We start from the raw sequence: 12,502 nt of genomic DNA, 5'->3' as shown, positions 1-12,502 counted from the left end.
ACTTCCGTTGCTGAAGGGGCTACCAGTAATTTAGGCAGTGTGTCTGGTTCACCCAGAAATGGGTGAATTTCACCTCTATATGTTGCTTGGAAGTTGTACAGGGTGAGACATAATATCAAGCGATTTTAAAAAGCGCGCAAATCAAACTGCGTTGGATAGAGGTGGAAGGGATAGCATCAGCTACATTTGGCGCAAAATAGTGTTTAGTCATAATGGAGTGCTGGACCCTACAGCATCGTGCGTACACTGTCAAAGCATTTTATCAAAACGGTAGTTTGTACCAGCTAACAAGTCTTGCATTCTGCAACCACTTCAACATTAATTACAATCGACTTGTGTCATCTGCCTGTGCCATTAAACAATGAGTTGAGAGCTTTGAGGAGATAGTGTCAGCGACAAAGAAGAAAACTGGGAGACCAAAAACTAGCGCTACACTTGGGATTTCAAATAGAGTGGTAAGAAGAATTTTACACCAAGATTTGCACTTTCACCCATATGAAATCCAAATGGTTCAGGGCCTTAAGGAAACAGATTATGTGAGCTGAAACCAGTTCTGCTTAAAAGTTTTGGGCATGAGTATCAAGAGTAGGATACTGTAAACCATTTGTGGATGAGTGATGAAGCTCACTTCCATCTCACCGGTGATGTGAACAAGCAGAACTTTCGATTTTGGAGTGACATTAATCATCGAGAACTGCATCAGCAATCATTGCGTGCCGCAAAAGTTACTGTGTAATGTGCCATGTGTTCATTAGGGATCATAGGACCATACATTTTTGAAGGTGGCCTTGGCAATGCTGTAACAGTGACTTCACAGAGAGATGCAGACATGTTGGAAAACTTTTTTAATCCACAACTTGCACACTAAGAAGTGAACAATGAGACATTTTTTCCAGCAGGACAGAGCAACCTCTCACATTGCTTGAATAAGCATGAATATTGTCAATTATTTGTTTCCAAATCACGTGATCTCCCAAAAGGGGGATATTGCACAGCCCTCTCATTCACCGGTCCTCACAACATGTGACTTTTTCTTGTGAGGTTATCTGAGAAGCAAAGTTTACCAAAATAAGCCCCCTAAAACAATTGAAGCCCTGAAAGAGCGGATCTGATAGAAAGTTGTTCAAATCCCACTGGCAATGCTGCGCAGTGTGATGAGTAACTTCTAGGCCTGGCTGGAGGAATTTGTGCATCTAAACGGATGCCATCTTACCGGAGTTATCTTCAAAAAATAACGGACGCTTTTACTGTTGCAGAAAATGCTTTTTCATGTATTTTAAAATTATGAAATAAAAAATATTTTTAACAAAGTGTTTTTACTTAACAGCCTTTTAAAAATCACTCTTTATTATGCCTCACTCTGTAGTTTGACATTATGTAGAGACATCACCTTGACTACCTGGTAAGGTCCTTGGTAATGTGAAATGAGCTTTTTAGGTTTTCTGTTCAGTACAGAAGGGTTACGTAACATTACCCATTACCTGATGTGGCAATTTTGCTTTATTGTTGCAAGTTCCTTCCTGCCTTTATACAGCCTTTGTATTCATCTTTGTAACCTGATATCAGATACTTTTTAACTTTTTAGCAAGATCTTGGATGGAGGATACATCCTCTCTTGGGCTAGGTTGGCATAATTCTAAAAGGGAGGGCAGTTTTTAGCTGAAAATAACCTTTATAGGGAGATAAGCCCGTGTTTTCATAGATTTTTGAGCTATACATGGCTGCAGTAAATGGTAGAAGAGAATTCTAGTTATCATGGCTACTATGTACATAATAACTAATATTTTTCCCTCTGTCCTGTCAAGTCTTTCAGTTCTGCCGTTCACTTGTGGGTGTAGGGCAGTGGATCGTAAGCTCTTTATGCATAATAGTTGGCATAATAGCTTCAATAACTCAGGCATAGATTTAGTGCCTTTGTCACTCATTATAGTCTCTGGTGTTCCAAATTTCAGTAACCACTTTAAAGTTCTTATTTTTATTCTCTCTGTTATTTAATGAGCATTTTATTAATGTGATTGCATATTATTATTAATTGACTTTTATTTATGGTTTGGGTTAGTGATTCCTTTTTACTGTTTGCTCCTTTTATTTAAGTTGAGTCCTTTTAATTATGTTTGCGGTGGTTATGAAGTCTATATTATTTACTGTTCTCTGTTGGTTAAAGAATACGGTAATACCATATGTGTTTTGCAGCTGCAGACCTCGTTGAGTCTCCTTGCTGGATCTTCTCCACCTGAAATCGCTGAAGATAATTTATTGCTCTATGGAAATCGATCGGTACAGCCAAGTGATATGCCGTGTCATGTGTATGGAATGTGACATTCAACTTTATTTCGTGAAATTATTTAGGTCTTTGGAGAAATATTCTCGATGAATCCCAAAAAAACTGTATAAAACTGGGGGTTTGGACCATCAAACCACACAACACTTCCGAACGACTTGCATCTTTGTAATCACTGAATAATTCTTTTGGAATGATTAAGGGCTATGAACTCTACACATCTGATACTCTTTTTGTGCTTTTATATGTATTTATTTTCTTCAATACCATAAAACATAGATTACTGCCTTAATGGCAGTTTCCAGCAATCTCCCCTCAGTCTGACATAGAACATCTCTCTTCCAATGTTCAACATGGAATAATTATCTCTCTGCCATAGCTTAATATATCTTTGTTATTTAGTTCGGGTGGTGATGCTTAAATTCCACAGAGTCTTCATCTCTCGTGCAGGTATTTTACATTTATCGTCATATTAATAGTCCACCATACTTTATTTATGGGTTTTTGCATCACGAAATGCTACACCAATAATTTACTATAGTTTGGATCATCATTTCTGCCTGTTGATGTGGTACTGCGATCATGGCCAACTAATGTGAGCTGATCAATTACAGTTAATTCTCTGATAGTGTTGGTGTAAATGGGCCATAGAGATCCAGTCTGATCATTTGGGATGGTCTATTTGCCTCAGGCAACTTTTGTAATGCAATTTTCTGATGACTATCTTGGCTTTTTGACTGCAAGGAATGCAGTTCTTTACACAGTGCTCCACATCTTGTTTCCTTTTTGGCCACCAGAAATTTTCCACAACCAGGCACTCTATGACACATCATCCACTATGTCCTCCTAAGATGGAAATGTAAGCCTGCCTCAGTACTTTGTTGTACAAATGTGCAGGTACTACTACACAGTGAATGCATTGTGTTTGCTTGTACAGCACACCACCATCAGGTGTGAATTGTATTTGTTTCACCAGCTGCTGACAGACCAGGTCAGTGGCGTGGGCCCTGCGCCATTCTTCCTTGCTTGCTCCAGTACAGTCTACTGTGTGTACTATGCAACTCAACCCGTCTGCATTAATATGAGATTTTCCTGGACAGTGTACAACCTCAAAATCAAATTTGCGTAGCTGTAAAGCCCAGTGGGTCAAACTACTGATTAGATCTTTTAGTCCTAAATGTCATTTTAGTGCTGCATGATCCATTATGATCTTAAAATGTTGCTAATATGTAGAACAACAGAAAAAAGTGATGCCAAAATTAGCAGGAGCATTTCTTTTTTTTATTAGCTGAGTAGTTCTTCTCTGCTATATTGAGCTGTCTAGAAATGTAAGTTAGGACCTCCTGTAATACGAAATGGCACCTTTCTAAACTACCGCATGTAACCATTCAGATATCTCTCGTAGATGTACCACATGCTCCTTAATATCCTTAAAGAAAACTATGATATCATCCAGGTAGACCAGGCATTGTTTTGGTTTCAGACTTTGTAGCAACATGTCTAAAAGGTCTTTGGAAGCCTCCAGTACATTTTTCAAACCGATTGGTATCTGACAATACTGGTAATGACCAAATGGAACCGGAAATGCTGTTTTAGGTCAATCTTCCAGTGCTACTTCTAATTGTTGGTACCTACTTCATAAATCCATGGTAGTAATATAATGGCATTGCCCCAGTTGTCTAAGGTCTCTATAATGTTCAGCATGGTGTAGGCATAAGTTGTCGTCCATTAGTTTAAATATCTATAGTCACAGCAGAATCTGTAAGCTTTCTTACCGTCTGAGGATTTCTTTGGAGAAGTGGCGCTTTCTTTTATAATTCCATGCTGGAGCTGTTGATCGATAAACTCCTATATGACTAGTTGTAGATTGTGTTGTACTAGATATGGTTTCTTGTACACAGGCAGCACGTTCCCAGTGGGAATTCTGTGCTGCACTAGAGGTGTAGCCCCCACATATGGGCCTTATTGTGATGTCCAACCTGTGCCAGTTGTTGCTGTGCTTATGACACAGCTGTGTTTGCCGTCTCTGGGTCATAAAGCAGTGACTACAGTCTGACTGCCTGAGCTAGGGTCACGGGCCCGAGCAGCGAATTCCAGTCAGCCGAGGAATGGCTGCCACACGTGGTTACTCCCCAGCTTGCAGTTCCATGTTCACCACCCGAGTAGTCCTTCTAGACTCTCCAGCCTAGCCCTGGCTACTGCCTTAATCATTGCTGCCTGCTGCTGATACATTGTTTATGTTCGTATATGGTTGTTGTTAAAGAGTTTTGGCAACGGAGTGGCTGCCTACGTCATATGCACCTCCATCTGCCTCCAGCAGAGAACTTCTCACCCACATCTTCCTGAAGCAATGTCCTGTTACATATGACTGCTGTGCCATCTAATGCAGAGAGTTCAGAGTTACCCATCTTCCTGCTCAGACAATGTGCTGTGGTAGTGGAGGAAGTATGCAGTCAGACGAGAGAGATCTGCACGCATGCAGAGTTCTTGACCATCCTTGCTGTACGTATATGCCATTCTGGGATTTGTTGTTGACAGTATTGATTCATTCAGAAGAAACTGCAAAATTTATTCAGTGAACACTAAATTGAAAGAGATATGCACTTGGATAACACCTTCTTACGCGTTGTAAAGAAAGGTGTGCACTCTTCAGCAGGTTTCATTTTCAATAGACTTCCAACAGAACTGAAAAAAATCGACCAATATACCCCAAGTAAAATACAAGCAGAAAGGTTTCCTTCTAGCAAGATTCATCTCCTTTGTACTGGAGCTCCTCATGGCAGTTAAGAACTTTTCCCCATAACATGTCATTTATTTGTATTTACTCTCATAGTTTTTCCATGTTTAGTTTAATTCTTACTTCTTTTGTTTGCAAATTTCCTAATCATCATTGTGTAAAGTATGTACTGACTGATTCCCTGAGAAGTTGCTTTAGTTCACATGGTCCCAAGGAACCAGATAAATAAATAAAGTAGAGAATATCCCTTCTCATTTTATTATAAGCATGGTATGTGACTGGTTGATTGATGTATCACAGAGAGCAGCTTCTGCAACCATTTCCCAAGAAAACTGTTCATCGCCCCTTCTATAAACTGACATGGTGGCACTCGGAATGATCTTAAACTGATCATTTAAAGAAATCAGCATTATGAGAATTTAGGGAGTAGTCCACATAAGATATGTACCTAAAATACAAAGCATCAATAAAGAATCAATAAATACTTGAAACGAAGGAAAGAGATATGCTTGGAAGTCATTCTGATCCTCACTTAACAACAGTCTTAACATGTGACTCATTCCACATCTCTGTTGTCTCTCCTCCATTATGGAATTTATGGAAAACAGTGTGTGAATGAATGAATGAATGCTTATGGAACAGACATATGGTGGAAGGTTTAGAAACAATAAATTGCCCACAACATTTGAGATAATGCCATTGGCTGAATAGAAGAGTTTTCAGACACAGTTGCCCACCAACCCAGTTGTCAACTCTCAGGAAAGTATATTAACATCTTTACTTTGAAGAATTATCATCAGTTAACTATCTAACACTGCCCTTAGGACTGACAAAATTTGTTACCCGAGCTTTCACATTTGCCATCAGAATCCAAACATCTGCTATGCATCCTCAATAGGGCTCACATAAATTATTGTGCCCTTGCTGAAGCAATAAAAAGAGCATTGTCGTGACAGAGGCCATTTTCCCTAAGTTTCCTGCACCAGCAAAACTCTGCAAAGCACTATTAAAATGTGAGTGGAATAGTGGCTGAAACACAACTACTTACTTCCTAGCACTCAGAATTATTCTGACGCCAAAGTTCACTGAATTAGTACTTCAGAAGATTTACAAAATGGTTGATAGTGTAGTCTCTCACCTATACGTGTCCATGGAAACATTGTCTGTTTGAATGTTGTTAGTATGTAACATCATAAATTTTATTACCTCATCTGGAGAGCAAAATTGAACAAATTGCATGCTTCAAAAGCTAAAATCAAGCCTATATATAGAAAATCAATTATTAAGTGTCAAAAACAAGTTGTTTAGGTGTATCACTGTTAATCCTTCATTGTTTGGATTTATAATACAATTTGCAATATCGGGAAAAAATAAAATTATCAGATTGCAATTAGGACTCATGTTCTGGGGATTCCTTTCAAATGTGTTAGGTCTGCAACTTTGCTTCTGCCGTTTTGCAATGGACGGCAGTAGCAGCAAGTGGGGTTCAGGTGGTTGGTCATAGGTGTAATACAATAAGCTTAGGCATCTATAAACATAATACCATAAAAATGTTAGTCGATTTCTGATTGCATCATAAGGTTGTTCTTGATTAAGTACGTCAACTTACGTACCCATTTCTCGCCATTTGTGGGAAGTTTTAATTTTCTGCTTTAACATGAAGAAATCTGCAGCTGTGGCTCTTAAAATGCTGGGTAAGACCAATGGTGAGGGAACTATTAGTGAAAGAACGTGCAGAGAATGTATTCAACGTCTTAAGAACAGTGATTGTGATGTCGAAGACCAGCATGGCTGGGGAGAACAGAACGTTTTTGTAGCCACTGAAACAGACGAAGACAGTCGCAGGACATCTTTATCGAAAGCAATTGATGCGTTCGAGCACAGCACTGAAACACAGATGGCCACAATGCAGCGATAGACACATAAAGGAAATTTTACAGCAGGTCAGTGCTCGACCCCACATCGCAAAACCCGTCAAAATGTACATGGAAACATTGAAATGAGAAGTCCTATCCCTCCTGCCATATTCTCCATATGTTGCTCTCTCTGACTACCACCTTTTTCGATCAGTGGCATACAGTCTGGCTGACGAGCACTTCCGATCATATGAACAAGTGCAAAATTGAATCGATTCATGGGTCCCCACAAAAGATGCCCAGTTCTTCCGCCACGGGATTTGTGTGCTATCTGAAAGATGGGAGAATGTAGTGGCCAGCGATGGGCAATACTATGAATCATAATTTTTTTGTAAGCTTTTTACAATAAAGCCCTGAACTTTGAGAAAAAATGGTGGAAGCAAAGTTGTAGACCTAGTAATTATGTTTAGAGATAACAAATAGCAAAAGAAATATTTTTGTGTGATATAATTACAAATTTAAACAGTGGAAAATCCTTGATAGAATAATGGCAGTATTATATAAAGATAGATTGGTACTCACCATATAGCAGAGATGCTGAGTCACAGATAGGCCGAACAAAAAGACTGTCAACCAAGTAAGCTTTCGGCAGAAAGGCCTTCATCCAAATTAGACAACACACACACACACACACACACACACACACACACACACACACACACACACACACACACAAACCCTCACACACCTATGTGTGAATAGCAATCTGTCCTTTTCATAATACTGTCATAATTACTAATTCACAAGTTTTGGATTTTTTTCCCTTTATTTGTATCTTGAAACCTTGCTTGTTGCCAAATTTCATGATTCCAGGTCAACAAGAAGTACTCTGTAGGTTTTAATGAGAGTGTTTGAGAGTGTCAAAATAGCTGACATAAATGGCCCTATCTTTTGATTGCATTGACTTGAGAAGCTTCAATTTTTTTACACTCTTAAGCGACCATGTATGTTAGTATGTGACATAAATTTCAGCTTTATAAACCTATCCGTTCCGGAGGGGAAAAGGTTTTTAACAGTCAGACAAAGAGAAGACAGACAGACAACAAAGTGATTCTATAGTAGGTCTGGTTTTACTGATTGAGGCACAGAACCTAAAAATTAACCATGTCACCTATTTCGGATGAAATGGTATGTCTACCAAGATCACCTAAGGACTCCTGACCCAACCACGTGAAATGTCTTTAGTAGTGCTTTTACCCTTATTTGACAGCTGCTATTATTTTTCAATGAAAAAGCCTCTGTGAACATTGCACTAGCAGTGACACACCATTCTTGTCACTTTATAGTGGGATATTAGGAAAGTATTAACTGGCTTTTAGTATCAGATTTATAATTTGGTAAACAAACTGCCTAAATGTCCACTCTGTCTGTAATGGAAGGCCGGAACAGAACTACTCTGAATGATGTGAGGATAGTGGACTGAGCAGGTTACATTTAATACCACAGCTTCAGAACATCGTATCACCGGTGGAGAATTTAGTTGATGCTCTCCACATCAGGATAGTATTCAGTGGAAACAGATACAGTCTTTTGTTCCTATTATGGGGAGTCACTGTTTTTGAGGTCGTCTGAAATGGTATGAGTGATCTGCTTGTAAACAAACTGGTGAGATGTTTACTACTCATCACATACAGCAGGCATTAAGTTGCTGACAGCGATAATGAAGAGCAAGCAACTCAGTGCCTCTTTTTTAAAGAAATAAAGGCAGTTTATTAATGTAGCCAACCAGTCTCAAAATGATTACATTGTGGTGAATATAAAGAGTAGAGGAGAGTGTGTTTCACATGGAAGGATGGCAACTGTCACTGTGGACATATCGTTGTATTGAAGTGTGGATTTGACTGTCAGTGAGATTGAAGCCAATTTTGAGGAAGACAGCATGATATCTAGAAAAGTACTACATGACTCTTAACTTTGAAAGGTGAAATTTCAACCTCACTGTGAATTCCAGAAGGTGAAACAATGTTTCAGTGTATGGAAATCAGAACAAGTATCTGAAAGTTAAGATAGGAAGGTTCTTCATCACATTGGAAATTATTTTTAATGCAGTGGTGTTATTCTGTAGCATTCCAACAGAAATGACCAGCAACTGCAGTGGATTTTGAATAGGTGTTCATGATATATTATACATTATGATGACATTTAGAGAATGAAAATCAAAACCACAGTTCTCCAAGTGTGATACTGTCTGGATTTAAATGTTTGTACACTAAAAGTGTTTTTAATAACTGCTTGGTTTTTGTGTTAAACTGGATTGCCACTTACTACCTGCTGTTAGTGTCAGTATGATTGAAGGCTGCCTCTTCCAAACATATGTTGTAATCTCACAACTGTTTTGAGAATAGTCTGATGGTTGGGATTTGAGGATAGTCTGACAGTTATCTTAAGATAAATAATATACTTTTTCTTGTGTTTTGCTGCATAGTGTATTTAGTTATTGCTTCTAATGAAAATTTTGTCTCATTTCAGTGGTTTTGCCTCATTTCAGGAGTAATATCTTTCTTTCTGATTTAGTCCACCTAGAATTCTCATATTTGTTTGTACACCAATATTTAGATGGTGAAAACCAAAATGTAGCATGAAAGTTGAGTTGCAGTCATACCTTTCAATTGATATTAAACCGTATTTAGTGTTTCAGCGTCTCAATGCAAAGTGGCAGTACATTACACAGCTGTATGAAACGGGGAGCATTGATGAGGACAATACAGATACACAGGTAAGTTTCCTGGAAAAAAGAAGCCTGCTCTTCATTTTCTTTTCTTGTACTGTTTGTTTGGTAACCAAGAGGTTATTAAAAAAGGCAACAATCTCTTAATTTTTTATTTTATTTGGGTTGTTCATATTTATATCCTTCATAAGAGGGACTGTATCAAGTAAAGAATATCTTCTTACCAATTGCTGTGTCCAGAGAGGTCTTACATCCATAACATGTTAAATTTATTGATGTTTTGGAACTTGGGAAATAGTTCCTGCATCAGGAAGAATAGGTAAAAGAAAGGTGTACAGACAAGAAAGGGAAGGAAATGACACTGCACATGTAGATGAATAGTAAAAATAGTTGCTCAACACATTATATGTATTGATATTGAAATCGGTGATGTACAGTTACCGAGCGCACTTTGTGCATTAGTTTTAAATATTGCCTTTCAATGTATACTACTCCGGATACACATTTGTTAAGTATTCGACAACACTGCATGCCAGTACCATTATTTCCATTTTTTCTGTGGGAAGGTCTTGCTCCCCTACTCTTCTCCTTCCACCTGTAGTGCATTTACTTCATTTATTCATTCATATATTTTGTGTTTCATAACTCCCATTGTGAAGCCTTCATGGATGTGGAACAAGTCAATTTATATATTAACATACTGCAGGCCACTCCAGACTACTACTGTAAAGTGTACAAACAGTAAATTATTACTAGCACTAATTTCCTCATATTGATAATTATTAGAATATCTTTTAGATTACTTTGTACTTATACAATAGGAGCAAAGCAGCTATTAGGGGCAAGGGGGCTTTGCTCTTCCCCTTATACTATTCAATTTCTTTTTTATCTGCTTCTTCATACTATGCATTTATGTAATATTACTGTTCTCGGATACACTATCAGCTGTTTGTGTATTGGAAAAGTTAAAACGTATTTACCATATGTACTTGACTATGTGACGAAGGTTTTTTCCAAAATCATCAGTCGAAAAATATAGGGTCATCTTATATTCAGAGATAAAACTATTGCTGCTGAGTTCAAAATTTTTATGTTGCTTAATATAGGGGTTGTTTTACATTTACAGATGATTTCCTAATACACTGAATCTCTCAGTGCACTATTGACTTTGCTCAATCACATAACATTTGACTCGTGCACCAGTACAAAGGATACATGAGAAACTATGGACTAGTCACCACAACGGTCTATTGATCTGCTTAAAATTTAACAGTTCTGTGAAACACAAAAGGATGTAAGATTAAATTCTGTCATCTTATTAACTCGTGTATTTGAACAGGTTTACAATAAAAGTTCTCGTACATGTATAGATATCATATACAAACATTTGTGGTGCTTTTTAAGTAATGGTAAAGGTAATATCGTATGGCGAAAATTTTGTCCTTCAAAAAACATTTCTTGATTCAGAAAGCAAGTCAATATTTTATTTGGTTATGAGAGACTGTAATTTACCAGATAGGTTGCAGGTGAGAAATTCGGCCACTGTGCACATATTAGAATACCAGGTAAAATGTTACCACATTTTAATCAGCTTTAGAGAAAGATGTTGACATTCAAATGAAGCAAGAAAGAAAATTAATCCAGAATTAAATGTCTAAAACATGAAATAAATCATATTAAACAGACTGTAATTGTTACCGCATGGAGATAGTGCTGACAGACACCACTGCATTGTGGGGCAAGTAAATGTTTGATAATTCGACTGAATCGTGATTGCGATCTTTTATTTGTATATTAATTGGTGGTGTTACATATTACCTGTATCCTAGAAGATATTGCAGTTCATGTTCCATAGTTGTAAGCACAGCACAACATAAGGGTCAGAGGGGTGACACTGAATACCAGCTTGATTGAGAACTAGGGTGGCTGTGGGAGGGAGGGGGGCGGGAGGGGGGAAGGCGATAGTGAAGAGGTAGCAGATCTCATCATGTTGCCAGCAAAGAGAATCTATACCACTACTTTGGCTTTGTATGAACATCTACCACGTTTAAACTGCAATTTGACTGAATCCATTGGAACTGACCTAAAATGGGACAAATTTGCAACAAGAATACGTATTTCTGCAGGAGACAGTTAAAGTTCAGATAGGGGCCAGTGGCATACTAATTTGTTTGCTGCAGCAGTGTTTTCAATGCTGACCATGGGGTATGGTGGGAAAGAAAAGGGGTGTGTCAGCTGCTGATACTATGCTGCCAGTGAGAGAGTGGCTGGCAGATCATACATTTGGAGGCAAGACACATTCTGATGTCAGTACAGAAGCGAAGTATGATATGTATTTGGCAAGAAAAGCTGTTGTCATGCCCCATCAAAAACACAACAACAGAAAACACAACATATGTGGAAGGAACAGCCAGCTATGCAGTAGTGAGACCCCAGATGGCAGGATAGCAAGCAAAAAAGGTAGTGAAGATAAAAATTAATGTAAAGCATTTCCTTTTCTTTATTTTATTCCTCCTCGTATTATCAAAATGTAAGCAATCAGTAAATGGTCTAAGCTTAGAATAGGTATAATGCTAATGTTTTAGGCAGGTACTTTGTAAGAAAACTGTGTAATTTTGAATAGTCTGGATATGTTAAAAATAAATTTTTCTTTGGGAGCCTCTTAAAAAAAGGAGGTCATTGTATACTTGGATAAATACGATAATATAAATGCTATTATTAACAGGAATGTAAATCCCAGAGTCCAGATCTTTAGATAAATTAAAGAGGGGCTATAGAGATGCTTTTGTATTTAGATTTTTTCTCCCCAGCAAAATAAAAAGCTCGATTCTGAATCCTAGACACTAACCATAACCTATGTGGAAATAATTTGTACTGCTGTTATTCTGGATGTGAATTTC

At 37.9% G+C, this 12,502-nt stretch overlaps 1 protein-coding gene across 1 annotated transcript in view; it reads left to right on the top strand.

Moving 5' to 3' along the window:
- The window catches only part of LOC124789677 (exportin-5), a 200,615-nt gene that overhangs the window by 131,209 nt on the left and 56,904 nt on the right, over nt 1-12,502 (top strand). The window contains exon 14 of the mRNA XM_047257112.1: nt 9,565-9,650. Within this exon, the coding sequence (XP_047113068.1) occupies nt 9,565-9,650 (86 nt within the window). The remainder of the gene's footprint in view (nt 1-9,564; nt 9,651-12,502) is intronic.

The sequence above is a fragment of the Schistocerca piceifrons genome, chromosome 3 (genome assembly GCF_021461385.2).
Source record: "Schistocerca piceifrons isolate TAMUIC-IGC-003096 chromosome 3, iqSchPice1.1, whole genome shotgun sequence".
Lineage (NCBI taxonomy): Eukaryota > Metazoa > Arthropoda > Insecta > Orthoptera > Acrididae > Schistocerca > Schistocerca piceifrons.
Note: the sequence above shows the minus strand (reverse complement) of the source record. Positions and strands in the feature narration are given on the sequence as shown.